This window comes from Phyllostomus discolor, chromosome 9, assembly GCF_004126475.2.
Source record: "Phyllostomus discolor isolate MPI-MPIP mPhyDis1 chromosome 9, mPhyDis1.pri.v3, whole genome shotgun sequence".
Taxonomy (NCBI): domain Eukaryota; kingdom Metazoa; phylum Chordata; class Mammalia; order Chiroptera; family Phyllostomidae; genus Phyllostomus; species Phyllostomus discolor.
Window position 1 is genome coordinate 48,691,168 of NC_040911.2, and position 26,513 is coordinate 48,717,680.

General features: G+C 37.0%; 1 protein-coding gene across 3 annotated transcripts in view; it reads left to right on the forward strand.

The window, feature by feature from the left end:
- The window catches only part of TWSG1 (twisted gastrulation BMP signaling modulator 1), a 64,429-nt gene extending 43,756 nt beyond the window's left edge, over window positions 1–20,673 (forward strand). For all 3 annotated transcript variants that reach the window (XM_028524356.2, XM_036009319.1, XM_036009320.1), the window contains exons 4-5: window positions 15,363–15,629; window positions 18,199–20,673. In XM_028524356.2, the coding sequence (XP_028380157.1) occupies window positions 15,363–15,629; window positions 18,199–18,380 (449 nt within the window). In that variant the 3' untranslated portion in view covers window positions 18,381–20,673. The remainder of the gene's footprint in view (window positions 1–15,362; window positions 15,630–18,198) is intronic.
- Window positions 20,674–26,513: the final 5,840 nt, after the last annotated feature.

A 26,513-nucleotide genomic window follows, 5' to 3' on the forward strand; every position in this document is an offset into this window, starting at 1 on the left:
TCAAGCCAGATAGATATTCTGGCTTTCCAATCCATGCTCTATGACCCATTATGTTATATGGCTTCTTGTATGATATATGTCATGTTACTCAGCTTCTTGTGAAGAAGGTGAAGATGGTGTCATTTTAAAGTCATGCAACATAATAACTTTTATTTTTAGTCATTATAACTATCACTCTTAAGTTAGTAAATGATATTGGATTTAATAAATAGATATTCACAACTACTGATGATACATGATCTATATAAAGATAATTGGGATTGGCGACAAAGCTATATTCTGTGAACTCTAAATTTTCTCTTTGGATTTAACCAGACCATCTGAGAACTGCATACATAGAATACATTGTTCAGGCCCTTCATAAAATTGCCTCTGCCCTATAGCACTTGGCTTTAACATTGGGTCTGCATTGAGAAGCATTGTATAACTGTGACAACTCATGAGAGACAGATGGTAGTAAGATTTTTTGTGTTTATGGAAAGAGGGCATGGGTTTTAACAGGTTAAGGAAAGCTGCTCTAGAAAATGGCCTGTTCTAATTTCTCACTTTCAGGTATTATTTGTCTTAGTGTCATCCTTTTTACATCTCTCTGTCTCCCACATAGCATCACACAAATTGTTCCCTCCTTCCTTCTTTCTTTTTTTTGATTAATTTGTAGTTTAAAACCAATAAAAGTTACTGTTTTTTTCCAGAAAAAGACAATTATAGTATTAATTTGGTTCTTTTAAAAATGATATGTACACACTGGAAGTTCTGATTTACTCCCTGTATTTATGCTGAGAGAGTTGAAAACTTCTGTTTAGTACCACTCTCAATATGAAGTATGTTTGATTACATGCTCTGCATCCCATTGCCTTTTCAGGATAATTGTAGAGTACATTCTGCCTTAGGGATCTAGCTACAAAGGCTTACATTCTCTTCTTTTTTTAAAAAAATATATTTTATTGATTATGCTATTACAGTTGTCCCATTTCCCCCCTTCACTCCCCTCTACCCTGTACACCCTCTCCCACCCACATTTGCCCCCTTTAGTTCATGTCCATGTGTCATACTTGTAAGTTCTTTAGCTTCTACATTTCTCATACTATTCTTGCCCTCCCCCTGTCTATTTTCAACCTACATTCTATGCTACTTATTCTCTATACCTTTTCCCCCTCTCTCCTCCTCCCGCTCCCCTGTTGCTAACCCTCCATGTGATCTTCCTTTCTGTGGTTCTGTTCCTGTTCTAGTTGTTTGCTTAGTTTCTTTTGGTTTTGCTTTAGGTGTGGTTGTTAATAATTGTGAGTTTGCTGTCCTTTTACTATACATGTTTTTTTTTTCTTCTTAGATAAGTCCCTTTAACATTTCATAAAATAAGGGCTTGGTGGTGATGAACTCCTTTAACTTGATCTTATCTGAGAAGCACTTTATCTGCCCTTCCATTCTAAATGAAAGCTTTGCTGGATAGAGCAATCTGGGATGTAGGTCATTGCCTTTCATGACTTGGAATACTTCTTTCTAGCCCCTTCTTGCCTGTAAGGTCTCTTTTGAGAAATCAGCTGACAGTCTTATGGGAACTCCTTTGTAGGTGACTATCCCCTTGTCTCTTGCTGCTTCTAGGATTCTCTCCTTCATTTTTACCTTGGCTAATGTAATTATGATGTGCCTTGGTGTGTTTCTTCTTGGGTCCAACTTCTTTGGGACTCTCTGAGCTTCCTGGACTTCCTGGAAGTCTATTTCCTTTGCCAGAATGGGGAAGTTCTCCTTTATTACTTGTTCAAATACATTTTCAATCTGTTGCACTTCCTCTTCCCCTTCTGGTATCCCTATAATTCAGATGTTGGAACGTTTAAAGATGTTTTGGAGGTTCCTAAGCTTCTCCTCGCTTTTTTTGAATTCTTATTTCTTCATTCCTTCCTATTTGGTTTTTTCTTTCTTCCTTCTGGTCCACGCCATTGACATGAGTCCCAGTTTCTTTCCCATCACTGTTGGTTCCCTGTGCATTTTCCTTCATTTCTTTTATGGTAACCTGCATTTTTTCATCTAATTTGCAACCAAAATCAACCAATTCTGTGAGTTTCCTGATCACCAGTGTTTTGAACTGTGCATCTCATAGGTTAGCTGTCTCGGTTGTTGAAAAAGATGAGTTCTGGGGCACTGATTTATTCTTCTGTTTGAGCCATCTCTCTCTCTCTCTCTCTCTCTCTCTCTCTCTCTTTTTTTTTTTTTTTGGTCTGGTTGCTCCTGTTATGTTGAGGAGCGGAGCCTTACATGTTCACCAGGGCTGGGCACCCCAGTCACTAGATTGTGACGTTGTATGTGGGGCCAGGGTCAAGAGGGAACAATGGTGGTTTCTCCTTTCTCCGTGGGACCTCAGTCCCTTCTCTGGGGTCCTGGGTTGTGCGCTCTGCCCTGCTCCACAATCGCCGTCTCACTGGGTCTGCCGCTGCCACTTGTGTACTCAGGGTCCATCTGCTGCGATCTTGCATGCCCCAAATGCCTTATGTGCCCCCGGATGCCTTATGCACCCCCGGATGCCTTATGTGCCCCCGGATGCCTTTGCACCCAACTCTCTGCTCTCTGCACCATGACCCGCTCCTGTCTGTTCATCTCCGCCCCCTCTACCGGTCTGGATGAACGGGTCTATTTCAACTTCTTGGCTGTCTGACTTCCATTCAGATAAATTTTCTGTCAGTTCTGGATGTTATTCTGCCTCTAAATTGTTGTTGTTCCACTCTTGGTTGTGCGTGGAGGTACGGTGTGTCCACCTATGCCTCCATCTTGGCCGAAGTCCTACATTCCCTTCTAATGCAGCTGTTTTCAAACTTTTCTTTTAATCTCAAGACCCTTTTATACTCTGAAAAATTCAGTCTTTAGTAATCTGTTGCAATGACTGAAGTATACAGAGAAATTCCAACTTCACACAGCTGTGTAATTGGAAAAGACGAGAGTATTTTTAATAGCCTTTCAGATAATTGTGAATATTCTTCTTTGATATTACACCCACACTGGACAAGTGGTAATTTCTTAAATGTTAGTTGCAAAGTAGAATATAGAAGCAGATTATGAAACTCTTCAGAACTCTGTTAAATTGAAATCAATTGGTCTGCCCTGAACTTTGGAATAACTTCCACCCATGCATAATTTTATAACATCATGCTTTGGTCATTGGAAATTATGATTTCTCTGAATTACGCAAATTTTCCAGATATTGACACATTCATTATATAATATCCCAAAAGTCACATGAATTAACTTTACACTAATCTCATCAGAAAAGTACTTAAGTATTAGGAAACTGTCAAGTCATGGTGGCTGATATAACTTTTCCAAAATTCTAATTTTTGCTTGAAAACTTGCATTTTATTATCAACAACAAATACTGTGAGGTGTATCCTTGAGGTAACATGCTCACTTCATTCATTTTCAATAAAATGTCTGTCAGAGAAACAACTCTTCATAATAATAGTTCGGTAGCTATTTTGTATAAAAACTGTTCTAAGGGAAAACTGGTTAGTTCAGCTTACAACTCAGTAAGTGATTTCCTTGGTACAAGCATTGTGCTTAAGTATGCAGCAGGTTTTTTCTGCATACTTCCCAGTTCATCACACAGATACTAAAAAGTCATGTGTTCCACAGTCCCCATTTATTGCAACTAATGATTGTTAATGCTACCTTAGCATTTTATTAAATTGAAACTGCCCCCTCCCTTCTTAAAAACTGTTATTTGGTGGTGAAGACAATGAATACTAGTAACAGTTTGGTGACACTGCCTTGAATTGAGCTAAGGCACCAAGTATTTTACCCATCATTGCTTTTATACCATCTTTGCAAATGTTAGAACAGTGAAACAAACAAAAAAAGTCTTCTGAAAATTATTTTAACTGTTCAAACCCTTGTTTGAGACCCTTGTAAGGATCTTGGAGACTCCAAGGAGTTTATAGACTACACTTTAGAAACTGCTGTTCAAATGGATTCTTTTTTTTTAATATCTATGGTATTAATATATTCAATATTTTAAAGAAAACTAATGATGTAATGATTTTGCATATCTAAGTAGGCTGTTTAAGTGAGAGTATTGTGTTGAATTTTAGAAAAATCTAGAAAAGAAGTACCTCCAGTATCTACTACTATTAACACATATGTCTTTTTCTTTAAAATATAATTTAAAAACTAAAATTATTACTTACATGCAATAAAGTCACATAATACAGGATGGAATATATAACAAAATGTCTACCTTTCTTATGCCCCCCCAAAAGTTTCTCATACCTTCCAGTGAAGGAGTTCATATTTTTCACAGTTTTTATGGTATGAAAAGTATAATAAACTCCAAGATACCTTTAGAATAATTTCATTTTTACTTAGATCGAAGGCATCCTTTAATAATATTTGGTCTTTTTTGCTTTATTTAGAAAAAACATGTGTATCACACATATCAAAGAATTTTTGTTTCTTGTGTCAGCACTGGGAAGTTCTAACTTTTCGAAGAGTTAACAAGAGTATATCTCAACAATTTCTAGGATTTAGTAGCTTTAACAAACAACAACAATATATTGATGCAAACCACTTAATACCAGAATATAAGTGTTTTAAATACAATGGCTAACGGTCCAAGTTTGAAGCATGGAAAGAAGATCAGCGTGGCCAGATTGCTATGAACAAGGGGAATGAAGAGATGAGTGAGAGAGGCTGGCGAGGCCCAGTTCTTGGCAGCCATAGGAAGGAGTTTGGATTGCATCCTAGGTGTAATGGAAACCCACTGAAGAGTGGTGATATCTGAGTTACATATTTAAATGGTCATTCTGACTTCTTCTTGGAAGGTGGGCTTTAGGATATGAAGAGACAAGGCAGGGATCAGTTAGGCAGTTGCAGTGGTTCAGTTTAAAAGGTGATGTTATGTTAGATTAGGATTATTGATCGCAGTGAAAATGGTGCAACTCATATTCGGAAATACTTTGGAGGTAAATTGTCAGAGTTTGGTCTAAACTGTATGTAGGATATGAGAAAAGAGGGGAATTAATGATTGATGTATGAGTTGGGTGACTGAAGTGGGGTAGATTTTAAAATTGTCATCACTAAGGAGGTCTAGAAACAAAAGGCCAAGGTGGATCTTCACTGTGAATATTGAAGTTGTTAAGAATGACAGTGGGTGTAGTGGTAGAAATGAAATGGTGATCCAGGTACTGAAGTTATTAGTAAGTGAGGGAGGAATGACTGAATAGACAAAAATAATTGCTAAAAGGAAGGATAAGAGATGGCAGAATTCAGTAACATGCATTTTAAAGTAGCTGGAGTTTATGAAAGATACAGTTTAAAATCCACCAAAATACAGTATGTCGTTTCCAAGTCCAGTCAATATTTTATGGAGGTTTGTCTAAGTTGGTAGCTGAGATGAAGAAATGTGCCTTCGTTTGAAAAATATTTAGGTTACACTTGACCAGCCTTGGTGACATTTTGGGACCAATATAGAGAATGCAGTTATAAGGCCCACGTATGTTGGGGAAGATGATTGGAATAGTTGACTTTCAGGGGTGTATAAGGTTGTCAAGTGGAGATGCCTGTAGGAAGTTGGATACAAGAATCTGGGGGTGAAAGATAGGGAGGGAGTGGGAGGGAGGGAGAGAGAGGGAGAAATTCATTACATTTTCCAACTTCTTAAAGTAACTGACTTCTGGTCTGGTTCAACATAGTAGTTTAAGTTCACACATTTTCTCCCTTGCTCTTAAGACTTCAATAAAATGAAATAAAGGAATACAACTGGAAGTAAACTCTAACAACAAAGAGAAAGGGAGGAATTATAATTGGAGAACTATCTAAAAAGAAAGCTGGAGAAGTTTGCTATTTAGTAAACAGATTGGAAGAAACATTAAAATAATTTGCTAAAAAGGGGGGGTTATGGTAGGATTAGGAGTGACCTTCCCAACTAAACCCCCAAAGTGTCTCCATGCTCATCTTTGGCTTCTATGGGGTATGGGAGTGACAAATAGATCTGAAAATAGCAGGATGATTTGAAGACCTGTCTATAGAACAGCTGCATGACTTGCTACCCTACCCTCTCCCTCATTCTTCAGAAAAAGTTCTGCATAATCTGGGGTGGGGGTGGGGAATGGAGAGATTCTCTCTAGAGAAATTGAAGGAATTAACTGGAAAGGACTAGAGCCATTTGTGTGTTGTTGGTACTAAGGAGTCAAGGGCTCCTTAGTCAGGTATTGCAGAGGAGGGAGGTGTGTCCAGTCATGTAAGGAAAACACAGTACCTGGAAAGAAAAAAACAAAGTAAAATATTGTGGAGGAAATCTCTAGGAGATAAATCTTTAAGGAAACTTATATTTTAGAGAAATTTGAGAAAACATATCTATATTATGAAAAACAGCAGAATGCATTTGTAAATTTAAAATTTAGTGGGAAAAAATGATCAAAAGGGGCTGAAAATAACTTTGGAATGTAATAGAATATAGAGTCAACAAGTAGATGGAAACTATATTAGAAAAAATCAGTATTGCAGAGAGGAATAAAAATAGGAGAAAAGAAATTATCAAAGAAAAAAGTAGAAATAAAATTTCCAAAGCTGAGAAGAAAACCACGAGTCTACAAAATGCTGAGCAAGATTAATGAAAAAAGACCTACATCTAGACACATCCTCATAAAATTTTACAGCTGCCTTGTTAAAAAATATTCTAAAAGATTTTAGAAAGAACCACAGAGATCATATACCAAGAATAAGAATCAAATTGTCATGAGGGATTAATATCCAAAATTTATAAAGAACTCAGACAACACCAAAAAAACCCCCAAACAACCCAATTAAAAAGTGGGCAGAAAACCTGAATAGACATTTCTCCAAAGAAGACATACAGATGGCAGTAACAGAATGAAAAGTTCCTCAGTGTCACTAGTCATTAGAGAAATGCAAATTAAAACCACAATGACATACCACATCACACCTGTCAGAATGGCTGTCATCAATAAGTCACAAACCACATGTGTTGGCAAAGATGTGGAGTAAAGAGGACCAAACCCTAGTGCACTGTTGGAAATGCCAGTTGGAGCAGCCATTGTGGAAAACAATGTGGGAGTTACTAAAAAAATTAAAAATGGAATTGCCTTATGAGCCAGCAATTCCACTTCTGGAAATATATCCAAAGAAACACAAAACACTGATTCAAAAAAAATATATGCACCCCCATGTTCATTCAGGGTTATTTACAATGGCCAAGAAATGGAAGCAACCCAGATACCCATCAATAGACGAGTGTATAAAAAAGCTATGATACATTTTACACAATGACTCAGCTGCATAAAAGAATAAAATCTTAGCTTTTATGACAGCAGGAATGGACCTAGAGGGTATTATGCTAAGTGAAATAAGTCAGGCAGAGAAAGACAAATACTGTATGATTTCATTTCTATGTGAAATCTGAAAAAAACCAAAATAGAAACAGATACTGATGGTTGACAGATGAGGAGAGGGGTTGGGGAATTGGGTAAAAAGGGAGACAGGATCAAGATGTACAAACTGGTAGTTACAGAAGAGTCACAGAGTTGTAAATTACAGCATAGTTAATATAGTCAATAATATCATAATAACTATGTTTGGAGCCAGGTTGCTACTTGAAATATTGGGGGGTCGCTCTGTAAATTACTTTATAGTCTAACCGTCATGCTGTATATCTGAAACTGGTACAGAATAATATTGAATGTAAACTGTAATTGGAAAATAAAATAAAATAAAAACAGGTCTTAAACTAAGGCAATAACAGTAGAGAAATAATAAGGTGATTAAAAACTGCAAAACATGGTGACTGCTTAGACATGTGAGGTGAAGTAAGGAAAGAAAAAGGAATCAGTGCCATCAGACTTCTTTCTTATCAGTGTTGCTGGGCCTGTGTATTAAGTGGTCAGTTGGAAAATTACTTTGACCTGACAAGTTATTGATCAAGATTGTGAATGTAAAATAAAAACATGTTTAGACAGCAGGAACTCAAAGTGATTTCTCACAACCATATTTTAAAGGTGTAATCGATAATCATTCAAACAAGATAGAGCAGACAGAAGACCAAGAAAGAGAAAAACATTCATTGAAGGGATAGCTTTAACCAGGAGTTGAGTGGAAGACAATTATACTGTAATAACTACACAGGAGGCTGTTCTCTGTTGCTGTATATAAGGTCAGTCAGCTGTGGCCATAGAGGAGACATAGAAGAGGCTCAGAATACAAAGTTCATTAAACTCAGAGGTCTCAGGGCAGGGGGTGGGGGCATGCCATACAGGGTCACAAGAAAAGCACCAGGTTCTGGTCAAGTAGCAGGAGATAGGAGCAAGAGGAAAGTCTAGGCTGAAGCCTTCAATGGGATTTCCACAGGAAAGGTAAGGCAGGCATAGCCAACAGTTTAGAACTATCTAGTTTGAATAATTCCCACGGGCTTTGGGCCTATAGAGGTGTCTCTAGTTGCCTTGTGCCTGGTCCTGGGATGATTAAGGAAGAGGAATATGACCTCCTGGGGTGTATGGGCTGATAGAGGAGGTATGGATCTGGATTAATCACTTTGCTACCAGCTGTGACCTTTCCTAGCTCCAAAAATTGGCTAACCCTAGGAGGAGCATTCTTGCCCCATTCAGAAAGGTTTTTCCAAGATAACAAAACATAATATACACAAAGTTAAAACTATAAATAATACAGAGGCCTTGGAGACAACTAGTCTGACTGAAACAGTGAGATCTGAGAAGAAAATGTGTTCCATAGGATATCAATCCTATAACTGACAAGGAGAGTAAGTTTTCAAAATTTGCTATAAGCGCCCTGGCTGGCGTAGCTCAGTGGATTGAGCACAGGCTGCAAACCAAAGCATCGCAGGTTCGATTCCCAATCAGGGCACATGCTTGGGTTGTAGGCCACGGCCCCCAGCAACCGCACATTGATGTTTCTCTCTCTCTCTTTCTCCCTTCCTTCCCTCTCTAGAAGTAAATAAAATCTTAAAAACAAAAGATTTGCTATAAGCTTATCTGTGGTCCACAAGAAAAAATTTCCAAGTAATATTAGTCCATGAATATGGAATTAAATATGGCACTTGATTTGCTATTAGGAAAATTTCATATATACAAAGAAGTGGAGAGAATAGCATAATGAATTCATATATACCCATCACTGGATTCCACAATTATTGAGGATATGCCACAGTTGTTTCATTTATCCCTTTTTTTTTCCTTTTTCTTTCTTTGCACAGAAGTACTTAAAAACAAATTACAGATAGTAAATATACTTTTATCCCTACATTCTTCAATATCAACCTCTAAAGAAAATAGAACATTTACTTCTTTTAAAGTCATCACTCAAGGATTTTTTTAAAGTTGATTTTAGAGAGAGAGGAAAGGGGAGAGAGAGAAACACCCATGTGAGAAAGAAACATCCATCAGTTGCCTCCTGTACATGCCCCAATCAGGCATTGAAACAGCAAGCTTTTGGTATATAGGGTGGACACTCTAATCAACTGAGCCACCCAGCCAGGGCAGACATTTACATTTTTAATCACTGTGCCATTAGTGACACCTAACAAAATTAACAGTAATTTTTTGGCATAATCTAACATTCAGTTTATGATCAAGTTTTTCTAGATGTCTCCAAAATGTGTTTTTATAGTTACTTTATTTAACTTGATCCAAATTAGGTCCTTGTATTGTATCTGGTTTTTGTGTCTTTTATTCTTCCTTTAATCCAGAATGACCCCCATTTTTTTTCCTCATGCAATTTGGTATGTTGAAGAAACAGTATCAGTTTTCCTTCAGGGTATCTCACATTAAGGATTTGACTGCTTCCTTGGGGTATCATTTAACTTGTCCCTCTATCCCTCTGTATTTCTAGCAATTTGAAGCTAATTATAAAGGCTTAATTAAGGTTTAATATTTTTTGGCAAGAAGACCTCATAAGTAATGCTGTATGAAATGTAGTATGGTTTTCAATATTTTGTGGAGTTCAAGGAAAAGTTCATGTTATATTGAAATTAGAAATATTTTCCTCTGGTAATGACATTGGACAAGGAAATCCTATCATGCAGCTGTTCTTTAGAGAACAATATTCACAGGATCATGTTAAGATAACTGCTGTTTACTGGTTCCAACTTTTAAAATCAACATATAGTAAGTCAAGAAGATTTCATTGTGTAAAGGCAACAGAATGTAGTTAGTTATCAAGTTTGTCAATGTAAAAGTTAGGAAACGTTGATGATAAAGGAAAGAAGTGGGAAAGATGCTTCTATCTTTATGTGCTGTGAGAATTAAGAGGAGTGGAATAAAAATTAGTTTATTTAAGATTGTAAAGGAAACAAATAATATTAGAGTAATATGATTATTAGAAATATGGGGGGTTAGTATAAATGAACTTAATCTTCATTTTTTTTCATTTAAGAGAATTAATATATAATGTGTAAAAGTGTTTTTACTGCTACTTGTTAATCAATTATTTTTATTTAAATTCTTGTAAAGGTAACCACCAGAGAAACTTAAGAACAGACTTTTAAAGTGGCTGGGTGTGGGGAGTAGAATTGGGGGTGGGAGGAATGGAAAGGAATTTTGCTTTTCATTATAAGCTCTTCTGGACTGTTTGTTGCTTAACAGGCACATTCGTTTAAGAAAATAGTAACTTTCACCCCATACTCTTAATTTTTACACTACAATGCAGTTTCATTGAGTAAATTCTATTTAATACTTTGACATATTCTTGGTTTTCAAATGTATGATGACAACAGGTCAGATATACAAAAGAATTAAGCATAGATCAGAAAAATTGTTTGTGTTTAGTATTTGTAAATCAAAAGCATGATAGTACTAGATTCTGGCTTGGTGAAAGAAAATAGTATCGGAAAGCTATGCACTGAAAGGATTTGAAATAGTTGCCTTTTTAAATATTACCATTTGTTTCCTCATATTTGGCCTTTCTGGCTTCATGTGCAGAGTCAGTTTCTTTAAAATTTTTTGTATAATTAGTATTTAAATTTTGATGTAGTGCCACAAAGTGAAATAGAACCACTCTGGGTTGTATCGCCTACCACCAGAAAAGCTTGTGTCTCCCAATGCCAGAGTCTTATGAAAAGGAAAGGAACTATTTACTCAAAAGTTAGACAGATTTAGAACAATGGCGGAATTCTGCCATTAACTCCCACTCCCTTAAGAACAAAAGAAACACCCACAAACATACACAGACCTGTCTCCCCTTGCCAAACCAGCCAGTCAGAGGTACCGTCTCTCAGGAGAAGAAATAGAAGCCTGTAACTTAGCTAGGCAGATATCCATTTTAATGTTCTGGCTTCTCCCAGTCATCCATGCTAGGCTAGGCTCTTGTTCTTATTCGAAACCACATGGCCCCTCCTCTTGGTGGGCCGGTGGGGGTCCTGCTGCATCCTTTCAAACCACAGGGCCAAGGTAGCATGGCTGCCCTGTGCTTGGGTTTAAACCCGGGGGCGTATCTTTCTCTGTAAGCCCATCTCCCAATTTCTCCCACAAAAGGAGAAAATTTCTCCTGCCTGCCAGTATTCTAGTCTCTTCTGCCTTTCTTGGCTGCCATTTTTAGTCCTGGCAGGTGAGGCAGGTGTGGCCTGTGAGGTAGGAGAACCTCCTCCAAGCCTCTCCTTCCTGTAGTGGGGGGACTGTGGGGTACTGCAGGGTGCTGTCTCCAGGCTGCATCACAGGTCAGAGTCACGCTCATCTCCCTGGCTCCAGAGGACGAAGGCACAGGGCAGCAGGCACAGTTATTAACATCACTAAAATTAACATTAACATTACTAAAACACTGGCCAAGTTCTCTAGATGCACAAAGTAATTCTCAGTGGCCCTGCTCTACTTCCCCTTCCCTCAAGCCTAGTTAGTGGAGGTTTTGGGGACCTCTAGCTCAGCACCCTGTTACAGTAACACACTAATCATGAAAAGAAAGGAGCGCACCAAAAATAAACTATCTAGTCAACTAAAGAAAAGCTCTTCAACAATGACAAACTTCAGGACAACAGTGAGATGCTTCCCAGAAAAGTTTTATCAACTGACTTAAACTATGGGTGGTTAGTAACTCTCCACAGAAATTGATCTGTTGTACATAATGAATATGGACAACTGAAGAATTTACAGAAATTTCAAAAAGTTACTCCTGCCCCCAACAGGATAACCCCCACACATCACTGTAAGATCAAATTTCATAGTTTACCAAGCTTGAAAGAATACAGAATTAGAAGAATGCTTTAGGCAGGAATTGCAGTGTCAAATTAGCATTGCCTAGGAAGAGCCTTTTGTGATTATTTCTTTGAACATAATGCTAATTAAACAGGGAAGATAGATGAAAATTTTGTAATGGTTCCATAGAAAAATATGATCTAGCAAGCATTCAGTCATGCTTACTGGTTTTAATGCAGTGTATTGAGATTTAAGTTATAAATGTTTTTGACCTAAGTTTATTAAAGGCACAAAACTGAAAGAGATTTTTAAAAAATATAATGAAATCTCCTGTAATGAGCTCTAGAGTCTCTTTTAGCTTTTCCAACTATTGAACTCAGTTATTTTTTCATCTCTGTTTACTAATTTTCACTCACTATAGAATCTGGCAGAAGAATATATTATGTACATTTGTATAAACATATTCTAAGTATTATTAGAATTATTATTAGAGAAGTGGGCATGAAACCAGACTGAATCATAATCTTAGCTCTAATCGTAGATTATATTACAGGGGGTAAATCATTTCACTTATCTGGGCCTGTTTCCTCTTGTGAACAAAGGAGTCATATTTGATTATTTAACCCATGACTTTGTCACACAATCTAAATCATAAAAGTTCAGGCATATTGTAAAAAAGATCAAGGACAACCTTGTTATTCTCAGCTCTTGTCATGTTCCTTAAAATAAAAATATGTGGAAAACACATGACATCATGACATGGTTTTTCCTTCTCCTTAAATTTATATAATATAGGAATTCATAAATTTCATCTAATTTTTCAAACTTTTAATCTGGAAAAGAAGAAAAACTTCACCTTATACTCAGTAGCCTTTAAAAGTATAATTTAGTCCTCACTGGTGTGGCTCAGTGGATTGAGTGCTGGCCTGCAAACCGAAAGATCGTTGGTTCAGTTCCCAGCTGGGGCATGTGCCTGAGTTGAGGGCCAGGTTCCCCATTGGGGCATGCAAGAGATAACCAATCTATGTTTCTCTCACACATCAATGTTTTTTTCCCTGTCTTTCTCCCTTCCTTCCCCTCTCTCTAAATATAAAATCTTTTAAAAAATAAAAGTATAATTTAGCCTTTAACAGTATAATGTTCTTGCCCTGGCCAAGTGAGTGAGTTGGTTGGAACATCGTCCCATGCACTAAAAAGTTGTGTGTTTGATTCCCGGTCAGGGCACATACCTAGGTTGCAAGTTCAGTCCCTGGTTGGGGCGCATGTGGGAGGCAACCAGTCGATGTTTCTCTCTCACATCTCTCTCTTTTTCTTAAATCAATTTTTTAAAAAAGTATAATGTTCACAAAAGAGAATCCAGACAACTCTATCCCAGTTGTTATTACTACTAAACAACCTACCCCAAAACATAGTGGTTTAAGACAATAATAATCATTTAATTAGCTCATAAGCCTGCATTTTGGGCATGGTTCTTTGGGGTAGCTCTTTTCTCAACATAGTGTCAGCTAGGAAAGCTTGAAAGCTGGGGCTAATTAAACATTTCTTCAGCTCTCCCTTTTATAGCAAGCCTTTTTGAAAAAGTTTTCTGTGGTCATTATCTCTAATTCTTTTCTACCATTTTCTCTTTATAAAAATATATTTTAAAAGAATTCCTTTTGAAAAATTTCAAATGTAGAGAAAGTTTGCCAGAAGAGTAAAAAGACTTCCTTATCCTCTCACCTCAGTTCCCCAGTTCTTAACATTAATGAATTTGCTCCACTGTTTAGTAACCCTGGCTCTCTTCCTTTCCCTGTACACACACACACTCACACATGCATACATATATGGGCACACACCCCCATAATCATTCTTCTCTTTTGAACATTTAGAAGGCAGGCTTTACAGATGATGTCCTATCACTACTAAATACCCCAGTCTGTATTTTCTTTTCTTTTTTTTTTTTTTAAAGATTTTACTTACTTATTTATTTATTAGAGAGGGAAGGGAGGGAGATAGAGAGAGAGAGAAACATCAATGTGTGGTTGCTGGGGGTTATGGCCTGTAACCCAGAAATGTACCCTGGCTGGGAATCGAACCTGGGACACTTTGGTTCCCAGCCCGCGCTCAATCCACTGAGCTACACCAGCCAGGACAGACTGTATTTTCTAACAACAAGGACATTCTCCTACATAAGTAGCATATAGCCCTCTAAGTCAGAAAGCCACCAGCATTGCCACCCAATCCACAAACCCCATTTATATTTTGCCAACTGTCTCAACAGTATCTCTTGTTTCTTTCTGGTTCAGGAACCTATCCATTTAGTTAACCTGTCTGTTCACACTCAATCAATCTGAAACAGTCTATTTGTCTTTCCCTCGACAGTTTAATGACTAAAAACCTTACATTATATAGGATGACCCTCAACTTTGATCCGCCTAAGGTTGACTGATGATCATACTTAAGTCATACTTTCTTGGCAACAACATAACTGAAATGAATCTATGCAGTACATCACTGGTGGTGTTAACCTTGATCTTATGATCGTATTGGTGTCTACCAGATTTTTCCACATTAGTATTTTGTAGAGAGTTTTCCAAGAGTACATCAATATGTTCTTCATCAAACCTCCACCCACTAGCCTTACTATGCACTGACAACTTCATCTGAATCACACACCTCTGTGATGGGTGCCAAATGGCAATTTTCTATTTCCTTCACCCCTTTGACATTTATCTGTTGGCACGCTAGTAAAAGATAGAGCTTTCCATTTTCCTCCATGTACCAGCTCGTTAATTTATAACATAAGGACTTACCAGTTTCTATTTTATTCACAAAATGGTGATCCATTACTATTATTTATTTTAGTATTAAATTATTGATTTGACCAGTGGGGGAGCCCCTTCAGTTTGTCTCCTGTGTTTTCTCGACATATCCCACCACTCTGTACTTTCTGGCATAAAAAGGGTCATTATGTACGTTCCCTGATCCATCCCTAGAATCTCTCTTTTCCCCAAGGACCTTTAGTTCCTCTTAGTGGAGGCTAGGTACAACACATGGGCACTCAGTGTGCTTGAGGCTGCTGAAGTGTCATCACTTCTAGGCCCAGTCAGCAAAAAAAGGTAGAAAAATATGTATAATGCTAGATGTCACATAATTTTAATATGTTGGAGCTTTGATTACAGGGCAATAATTAACAATAACTTACAGTGAGAAGAATAAACTTATTCTCTTTGCTCCTCCAACCCCTAGGTATGTGTAATCCTCGAAATTATAGTGATACGCCTCCAACTTCAAAGAGCACGGTGGAGGAGCTTCATGAGCCAATCCCTTCTCTCTTCCGGGCACTCACAGAAGGAGACACTCAGTTGAATTGGAACATCGTTTCCTTCCCTGTTGCAGAAGAACTTTCCCATCATGAGAATCTAGTTTCATTTTTAGAGACTGTAAACCAACCACACCACCAAAATGTGTCTGTTCCCAGCAATAATGTTCATTCACCTTATTCCAGTGACAAAGGTAATTGCCAACAATTGACTTTTTCTGTCCTGCCCCCTCACTTTCTAAGTGGTCTGTGAAACCTATATTATGATTACCTTTTTAGAGCAGCTTTTTGGTTTTGAGTTTGTATAACCTTAAGTAAATTCTAAACATCAATAACCCCAAATCCCTGAGTAGATAAGGAGGCATGTCAAACATATTGTCACAACTCCTTCATATTTTTAGTGATAAAAGCTATATTGGAAGATAGATATATGGTCTCAGTATTTGTGTTAGACTTTAATTGCCTTTTTCAAAAGATGGCAACAGTACTGCTTATGTAATGCAGTATTGCTCACCATTAGGTAATATTCAAAGTAGCCTTGGAAATTGGGTTTTTATAATAGCTTTGTGATAGTAGTATCGCAAATGATGCCAGGTTATTAGCTAAATTTCCTTATAAGCAAGTCAGTATTACAGACATCTGACTTCCAGGTAAACTAACCACACTAAGTTCCCTGCAAATGAGTACTGTTGGTCAGGAGGGAAACTAAATGAGAGAACAACATATATAACTTTGAGAAATATATTAGAGAACATTTATTAGTGAGGATAGGTCATACCTTAATTTTGGAATATAAAAGGCATGTAACTTTTAAAGTCTGACTTTTTTAAAAATAAAAGGCTCGCCCTGGCTGGCATAGCTCAGTGGATGGAGTGCGGGCTGGGAACCCAGGTTCGATTCCCAGCCAGGGTACATGCCTGGGTTGCAGGCCATAACCCCCAGCAACCGCACATTGATGTTTCTCTCTCTCTCTCTTTCTCCCTCCCTTCCCTCTCTAAAAATAAATAAATAAAATCTTTAAAAAAAACTAGTAAATTGAAAAATAAAATTAAAAAAATAAAAAATAAATAAAAGGCTCTACACAGTTTTATTGTGGAAGAATAAAGCAAATATAAAAATTACAGTTATTTCTTAAAATATGAGGTGATTTATGCATAAAACAGTACAATGTGTGCTTTTTTTAAAATTTGGCTTTTTGTTGTGGTCTTCATTTCAGTCCTAACCTGTCTAAAATAGTATAACCCTTGGCTATCAATAGAAAAGCAAAATAGCTGTTGTTAATCATATTCAAAGTAAGAATTCTTATTAACTTTTAAGTTAAAGTACTTTATAAGACAAATTCTAGATCTTAAAAAACGTCATAAGTGAATGGAATGTGTCTTGCTACCATTTTCCCCATGATTATAATGTAAATAATCAATATAACAGATATTAAATAATAATCCATAAAATTTTCTCAAAGATTATTTAAATTCATGAAATAATAGTTAGGAAGCTAATTCCTGGAAACATAAACTATCCTTCAAGATAGAACTAAAGGTTCTCCTCTGTGACACCTTGCCTACATGCCCCTTCCCCCAGGTACAGGTAGCCACTTCCTACTCCTTCTCCTACATCTACAGTTTGATTTGTTGTCTGCTCACTCATAGGTCTACCATTTTCTACTTAGTTCCTTGAATTCTCAGATTACTCTTTGAGTCCCTAATGGCTATTCCCTAGGAGATGTTTAATAAATACTAGTTGAATAAATAATGAAGTAAGTTTGGTAAGTACCAGTCACTTAGAGATTTAAATGCTCCCCTGTCTTGTTCTCTGTTAACCCCTGGTATAGTGCTGTGCTAGCCGCCTCAGTTTCCCTCTTTAACCAGATCCCATCTTCTATACCCAGTGGTGGTTCTGCTGTCTTCTAATGCTACCCATCCACTGCCGCCAGGCTTGCCTCTACTCCATTCCTGTGCACACTACACCCATCTCCTTGTGACATTTTGTATTTTGTTACCTGGTAGCTTTGCTCTTAATTCTTCCTAAAACAAGTCAAGTTTTTTTCATTAAGCTTTCCCTTACTATCCAGACCCTTGGTGATTATCAGTTCTATAAATGGTTCTGTAAAATAACTTAGCCATTAATCATATACTCTCTATTAATGGTTTTTATTGCCCATTACTTCAGGTACCCTATCCTTCTTTAGTCATATGGGGTTAACCACCAGGAGAATTTAAAATTGAAACAATCAAAAGTGGTTGCTTGGAAACTAGGACTAGAAATTATTATGAATAATAGTGAGTATTTCCTAGTAGCTAATGCCAAGATTGCTAGTCATTTAGCATCATTTGAATTACTTAAGTTTATTTTATTTTATTGTAAATTCTCTGAATAACTTTAGCACAGTATTTTTCAAACTTCTTTTAGCTAGCAAACTCTCTCTTCACAGGACATCTTATCAGAAATGCCCAGTTTAAAAAGCACAACTCTGACACATGGCAAATGTTGTGGAGCTCAGACTAACTTTCAGATCAGAGTCTGAGGTCTGTAAAGTGACTAAGTAAGCCCTTCCCATTCTTCAGCTGGAGTGGGAGACTCTGGCTTCCTTCCCAATCTACTTAACAAATGTGATCTTTTTTCCTGTACTTCATCCGCTGTTCTGTGCAGACTAGCAATAAGAGAACTAAGATACAATAACTGTTAATAATATTTAGTTAAGTACTAAAGTATTTCATATTTTTCTTATTTCTTGCTTTGAAATCTTAATTTTTTATTTTTCAGAACACATGTGTACTGTGGTTTATTTCGATGACTGCATGTCCATACATCAGTGTAAAATATCCTGTGAGTCCATGGGGGCATCCAAATACCGCTGGTTCCATAATGCCTGCTGCGAGTGTATTGGCCCGGAATGTATTGACTATGGTAGTAAAACTGTCAAATGTATGAACTGCATGTTTTAGAGAAGGCAAAGAAATAGAAACCAAAGCAATTGAGTAAAAGGAAAAAAAGAAGTATAAAAAGCTATTTTCTGAGCTGGTTGAATCAGAATGCCAGCAGGTTAAGAAGATGTAAAGAATTTGTGCTGAGTTACCTTTAAAATATGTCAAATCCAGCAATGTATTAAATTATGATTACTGATCATACTGATTTTACTGTCCACTACCAATAAGCCCTTTCCTCTTTATACATGTACAGCTTTGGTTGTATGAGAAGCATTTACACAGAGGACACCTTGAAAGTTCTGAGGTTTCTAACATAAAGCCTGATGTCATTTTCTTCTAACATTCCAAAAGTGTTTTGTTTTGAAGCATTAGAGCATGCTAACATAAGTTATGATTTCTTCATGCACTACTCCTAGGACACTGAGTTGTCATAGTTGCATGTCATTCTCTACTGTGCTTTATATTGCTTATCTGTTCTATAAATAGGGTAGATATTTAAATATGTTACCCTGAAACTCATTAAAATCAGCATAAAAAGCTTAATTTCAAACCTTTTAATGTTGTTTTTAGAAAGTAAATGCTTACTATGTTTTACAATTTAAAATTTGAACATAGAATTCATCCTATAATACAAATACTTTAGGGAAAACTTTAAGGAAAGTTCCTTCTTCTCTTCTGTCTCCCTGCCCAAAGTGCTGATGTAGGTAGTAATGAAGAGTCTCTATCAAGAATTTCAGGGCATACTTACGAGACTGTTAAATGTGCTGCTAGTATAAATAGTTAGGAAGTTAAAGCATTCCTCTGACTTAAGTTACCAGCTTAAAGGGCACTAGGAATGGCAAATGAATGCTAGGTCAGACTCCATGTAGGGAGCAAGGAAACAGTTTGTCCCGTGTACAGAAATGGTACAGCTGAAAGGTGAAGCCGCGCTCAGATAAAGAGTGAGCCTGCTCAGCCTCAGCACACACAACCATGTTCTGTTCTGCTGTGGATGAGTGATGGGAGGGGCTAAAGAAGAGAATGCATGGTATAGACCGGGGAGGTTGAAAATGCTGGAGATTCTAATGGGAAACAAACTAAAAACTACTTACATTAATTATTTTGTTATCTTGTAATCTTTCTTTTAGGTTTATATCTAGATCAGATGTTCTTATTAAACAAGCATAGTTATACGTTAGGAGGTTAAGATTATGGAACCAAAAAAATCTTTTTTCAAGATGTTAACTTCAAATACACTACAGAATATTTTGTCAACTTTTTATATAATGTTTCAATAAAAATAAGCTTAGATACTATGTGCCCTTCATAGTAATAAAATTGCAATCCTCAAGCATCTAAACATATTTATATTACAGACTTAACTTTATAAAATTACTAATTTCTCAAATAGGACATATTTGAATTACATGTAACTTTTGAGGAATACCTCTTTGTATATCTAAATATTTTAGTACATAAACATGGATAATAGTCTTAGGCACTTTGTATTCATTATCTGAACAGTAATTATAAGATCATATGTAATATTATGATTAACCATGATAAAGTTTGAAGCCTTAATACCTTTCTGCTCTTTCAGATAAACCCAGTGAATATTCAAGGTACTTTAGCTTTTTGTAAAGTTGAAATTTAGCTTTTGGATGTATTTTTTTAATTGGAAAACATTGGGATATCCTTTTCTTACTTTTACCTAGTATTTTAATAATACTTTTACCTAGAATGCCTCTGTTTAAAAGCACCTTGAAAACATTTTAGCTCCTGTTCTTCATTAATACCAATGAAGGTGAAGGTTTTCTTCAACTTGAGAATCTGTAGCCAGCTGATTCATTTCAACTTTGCAGTTTTTCAAAGTAATTTTATATTTACCTGTGAATAGAGGAATACTTCTGTGTTTATTGACAACATGCTTAATGTTTCCTTAAATACAGCAACAAACTTTTTAAAACTGCATTTGTTGTCTTTTTTAGGTCTTCATTACTAAATTTTCAAATGGAATATATCTTCTTCACCCTACATTGGGAGGATAATTTCTTGAATCATATTATGTTTTAGCTGATTTTTCTTCCCTTTGTTTCTCCCACTAGAAATTATCCCTAAGTGTAGTGCTTAATTTTTCTGGTGTATAAAGGTGTTGAAAGATGGAGTTCACCTGAAAGATTCCATTTTCGATTTTGACTATCAATATGTTTTCAAATTAAAAGTATAACATTTGGGGAGTCAGTATAGCTCCACTAAAATTTAGACCTTTTATTACCATTCTAAGCACAATTTACTTCTATGTAGAAGTTCTGATTTAAAAAATTGTTTTTAATCAAAAAGTATGTTCTTACCTTTTTTATAACTAGATTAAAAAACACTAAATTTTAAATCACTAGGTATTATAAAAGCAGTATATAAAAGGTTGTTTCCTATAGTAAAACGTGTCCTTGCTAGAAGGTTTTTCTGTCCCCACCTGTCCCCCTAGTAATATCTGATTATTACTGAAACTATAGTGGCACCAAATCAAGTGGTAATTCAAATAAAATATTTTCTGTTTACATAGAATGCTATAAAGGAGAGACTTTCATTTAGAAATATAATTTCTAAGGTTTCAGAAAACAAATTAAAGAGATGTTAAAATATTTGAACAATTATTTATAAATCACGGTAGCATTAAAATGGAGAAAAGAAACAAAACTTCTGGAAAAATGAGGTAAATATATAAACATATTTAAAGTTTGTTTTTATGGAAGCTTCTTTGAATATTTTTAAATCCATTATGCATTCCCCTGAGCCTATGTTTATTGTATTTTACATGATCTACAACATATAAAATTCTGTATTTTTTCTTTGGTTGTCCCTGTAAACAAAAAAGTATTTTAATAAAAAATTGAAATGAATGCATTATGTTGTTTATTAACTTCAGCATAGAACATCAGAACAGGTTTGACATATCTGTCTAGTGAAGTTAATTTTTAAAGATTTTATTTATTTACTTTTAGGGAAAGGGAAAGGGAGGGAGAAAGAGAGGTAGAGGAACCGCAATGTGAGAGAGAAACCTTATTCTGTTCCTTTCATTGCCTCTCACACACCCCCAGCTGGGGACTGGCCCATAACCAGGCATTTGTCCTGACTGGGAAGCAAACCAACAGCCTTTTGGTTAGCAGGCCAGCACTCAACCCACTGAGCCACACCAGCCAGGGCTAAAGTTAATGTTTAAGGGATCAGCCAAAGCATGTCCCATTCTCTCTGGATGTCCCTACGGATTCTGTTGAAACAAAGGATCTATAACAGTTTGTTCTCTTTTTCAAAATACATTTTATTACAATGTGGGGGAACCTTTGAAATGAAATAATTAACTATTCTTCTTGCTTCAAAGGTCTTGTGATGCCAACCAGCCTTACAAGAACTATCTGGTGGTTGGAAGGAATTACAGAAAGGTCAGCATAGGAAAATAACTCTGATCTCTCCTATAGTAATTCTTGCAGGATATTTTTAGAATTGAGATCTAGAGGCTGTACACTCATGGTAAAAATCAGCGTAATTTTACAGAATCTATATTTTGACAGCATGACAGATGTGGGATCCAGAGAGCATAAAATTCAAAAAGGCAGATTACCAGTTAGAGTGACTTAAGGGAATGACAGATCTGACAAATTTGGGGGTGTAGAATTAGTTTTAAGAAAGAGTACATTTGTGAAAACCTAGGTGAAATGGACAAATTTCTAGAAAAATATAATCTTCCAAAACTCAATGAAAAAGAAGCAGAAAGCCTGAACAGACCAATAACAACAAAAGAAATTGAAGCAGTAATCAAAAAATTCCCAACACACAAAAGCCCTGGACCAGATGGTTTCACAGGAGAATTCTACAAAGCATTTAAGGAAGAGCTAACCCCTATCCTTCACAGACTATTCCAAAAAATCCAAAAAGATGGGAGTCTCCCAAACTCTTTTTATGAGCCAACATCATCCTAATTCCAAAACCAGATAAAGACACAACAAAGAAAGAAAACTTCAGGCCAATATCACTGATGAACATTGACGCTAACATCCTCAACAAAATACTGGCAAACCGCATCCAACAGTACATTAAAAAGATCATACACCATGACCAAATGGGATTCATTCCAGGGATGCAAGGATGGTTCAATATTCGCAAATCAGTAAATGTAATACATCACATAAACAAAAGCAAAGACAAAAACCACATGATTATATCAATTGATGCAGAAAAAGCATTTGACAAGGTACACCACCCATTCATGATAAAAACACTCAGCAAAGTGGGAATAGAGGGAGCATTCCTCAACATAATAAAGGCCATATATGAGAGACCTTCAGCCAACATCATACTCAATGGGCAAAAATTAAAATCTTTTCCACTAAGATCAGGAACAAGACAAGGCTGTCCACTTTCACCATTTCTGTTCAATATAATACTGGAAGTTTTAGCTACAGCAATCAGACAAGAAAAAAGAAATAAAAGGCATCCAAATCGGAAAGGAGGAAACAAAACTGTCACTGTTTGCAGATGACATGATAGTATACATAGAAAATCCTATAGATTCTACCAAAAAACTGCTTGACCTAATAAATGAATTTGGCAAAACAGCAGGATACAAAGTCAATATTCAGAAATCAAAGGCATTTATGTATACCAACAATGAAACAGCAGAAGCAGAGATCAAGGAAAAAATTCCATTTGAAATAGCAAAAAGAAAAATAAAATATCTAGGAATAAACCTAACCAAAGAGGTAAAAGACCTGTATTCAGAAAACTATGTAACACTCAGGAAAGAAATCAAGGAAGACACAAACAAATGGAAACATACTGTGTTCATGGATTGGAAGAATTAATATCATCAAAATGTCCATACTACCCAAAGCAATTTACACATTCAATGCAATTCCTATTAAAGTACCAATGGCATATTTCACAGACATAGAACAAACACTTCAAAAATTTATATGGAATTATAAATGACCCCGAATAGCTGCTGCAATTTTGAGAAAGAAGAGTAAAGTAGGAGGGATCACAATACCTGACACTAAACTATACTACAAGGCCACTGTAATCAAAACAGCCTGGTACTGGCATAAAAACAGGCACCTAGACCAATGGAACAGAACAGAGAGCCCAGAAATAAGCCCAAGTCTCTATGGTCAATTAATATTTGACAAAGGAGGCAGCAACATAAAATGGGGTAAAAATAGCCTCTTCAACAAATGGTGTTGGGAGAACTGGACAGCCACGTGCAAAAAAATGAAATTTGAGCACCAACTTACACCATATACAAAAAATAAATTCAAGGTGGATAAAAGACTTAAATATAAAATGTGGCACCATTCAAGTCCTGGAGGAGAACGTAGGTAGGAAAATCTCAGATATTTCACGAAGAAACCTTTTTACTGACGTGTCCCCTAGAGCAAGGGACATAAAGGAAAGAATAAACAAATGGGACCTCATCAAAATTAAAAGCTTCTGCACAGCTAAAGAAAACAGTATCAAAATAAAAAGAGAACCAACTGTATGGGAAAACATATTTGCCAATGATACCTCAGACAAAGGTTTAATCTCCAAAATATATAAAGAACTTACAAGACTGTACTCTAAGAAGACAAGGAATCCAATTAAAAAGTGGGCAAAGGACTTGAACAGACACTTCTCCAAGGAGGACATACAGAAAATCCAAAGACACATGAAACGATGTTCAATATCGCTAGCTATCAGAGAGATGCAAATTAAAACCACATTGAGATACCACTTCACACCAGACAGAATGGCCATCATAAACAAAGCAACAAACAACAAGTGTTGGAGAGGTTGTGGAGAAAAGGGATCCCTAGTGCACTGCTGGTGGGACTGCAGACTGGTACACCCACTATGGAAAGCAGCATGGAACTTCCTCAGAAAACTAAAAATGGATCTGCCTTTTGACCCTGCAATTCCACTGCTGGGACTCTATCCTAAGAATACTAAAACACCAATCCAAAAGAACCTATGCACCCCAATGTTCATAGCAGCACAATTTACAATAGCTAGATGCTGGAAGCAACTAAGATGCCCATCAGTAAATGAATGGATCAAAAAACTATGGTACATTTACACAATGGAATTCTATGCAGCAGAAAGAAAGAAGGAGCTCCTACCCTTTGCAACAGGGTGGATGGAGCTGGAAAACATTATGCTAAGCGAATCAAGCCAGGCAGTGAAAGACAAATACCATATGATCTCACCTTTAACAGGAACCTAAATAACAAAACAAAGAAACAAACAAAATGTAACCAAAGACACTGAAATAGAGGCCAGGCTGACAGTGCCCACAGAAGAGAGTAGAGGAAATTTAAGGGGACAGTGGGAAGGGTTCACAGGAACAAACTTAAAGGACACATGGTCATAAACTAAGGGGAGGGTGGTAATGGGAGGGAAGTGGGGAGGGTTGGGAGGGGGGACTGGATTGGGAGTAAAAAGGAGAAAACTGTATTTGAACAATGATTTTAAAAAATAATAATAAAATTTTAAAAAGTACATTTGATAAGAAAAGGGTTTTGTTGTTGTTGTTGTTTTGTTTTTTGCTGAAGATGTCCATAGCAGTTTTTATGTGGAGCTGAGAAGCAGAGAAGGTTAACCTGGAGATGCAGAGTTGAGAGGGCCTGTCTCTAAGCTTGAACAGTCAGCAGAGACCGGACAGCTGCCAGCTCTGGTGCACTTGGCCTTGTCAAGCTGCTCCACAGTTAGCATGTTTTGGTTTCCTAAGGCAGCAGACATGCCCTTAGCTGTGAGTATTAGGAGTTATGACTCAGATCTTTTAGATCTTTCCAATAAAAAAATTAATTTAGTTCACATTTGTTTACTTTGAAGTCTGTGCTGCAAGGATGGAACCAGCAATAATTCTTTTGAGATGAGAATTCTTAGAATAGCAGCAAAAAGAAAAGATTTCTGCCCTCCCACACTGGTCCTGGGACTCAGAGCCTGGAGAATTGCAGAAGCCCCACCAGTCATGGGCACAGAAATTCCCTCACTTGATTGAACGTAGCCACTGCAGTTAGACATAGTCACCACTGAAATATCTTTAGGGCAAAAATTGCGTTGCTGACCCTCCTAACTTCTATACTCCATGCTGCAGCCGAGTGGGATGTTTTAACACACATGTGCAGGCAATCACTGCCCCAACCCGTTTCAGTTTGAGCAAATAGCAAGGTCTTTTTGCTCCTTTGCCTCCGAGGGTTTGAGTTACCCAGAAAGAAGTAGAACAACACAGACAACCTGCCTTTTCCAGAAGTTTTCCAGAAGTCTCACCTGCTCTAGGGGATTTGGCTGGGGGCAGGGGACAGTACCAGTAACTCTTGGGCCCAGAGACTGCCCCAGCCTCAACATGCCTTAGAAGAGGCTAGAGGTCTAAGACTTGCTTGGCAGTTCACAACAAGCCCTGGCTTCCTAGCCTGCAGCTGCCTTTTCTCAGAGGTTTCAACTTAAGAATATTAGCAGCTCAGCTCAGCCCTTATTGTCCCAGGCCTCCCAAACTTGCCTCCAGGATCATGTGAGACCCAAGCAAGATAGGTGGCAGAGACTGTCTCATGGCAGACATTTGATGGGATGGGGCTTAGAGTTAGATATTATTAGATTTAAAGAAAGTAATGAGGTGTGAAATGCTGCATCCCTGGGTTTGTGGAATGGCAACTTTATTCCAAGCTTCATCAGCCTGGGCCACCTCAACCACACACATTCTCTCTAGCTCTCTCCAGTCTCCTTGCTATTGGCTGAACCCTTCCACAGCACTCCAAGTTCATTCCACCTTTGGGTTTTACGTAAGTTGTTTCCTTTGCTATGTCTGTTTTTTATGCAAATTTTAGCTTCTTGTTCTCATTCAGATCTCAGCTCAAATATTTCCATCACCATTTCTAAAATAGCAACCCCTTCCTTCATCACCCCAAACCTACTACCCTGTTTTATTTGTTTAACAGCAGGTAAGTCTGCAAAAGTATTTATGGGTTACTTATCTCTTCTCTACTAGCATAAAGGTAGGGACCTTGTTTCTCCTATTTATCACTACCTTAAACACAGTTCCTCAGCACCCTAAGATGGCAGGCACAAACTGTTTTATGGATGAATGAATGACAGTGCATCATATTATACATCTGCAACTCCTCAGCACGCCTCTTAGGGCCC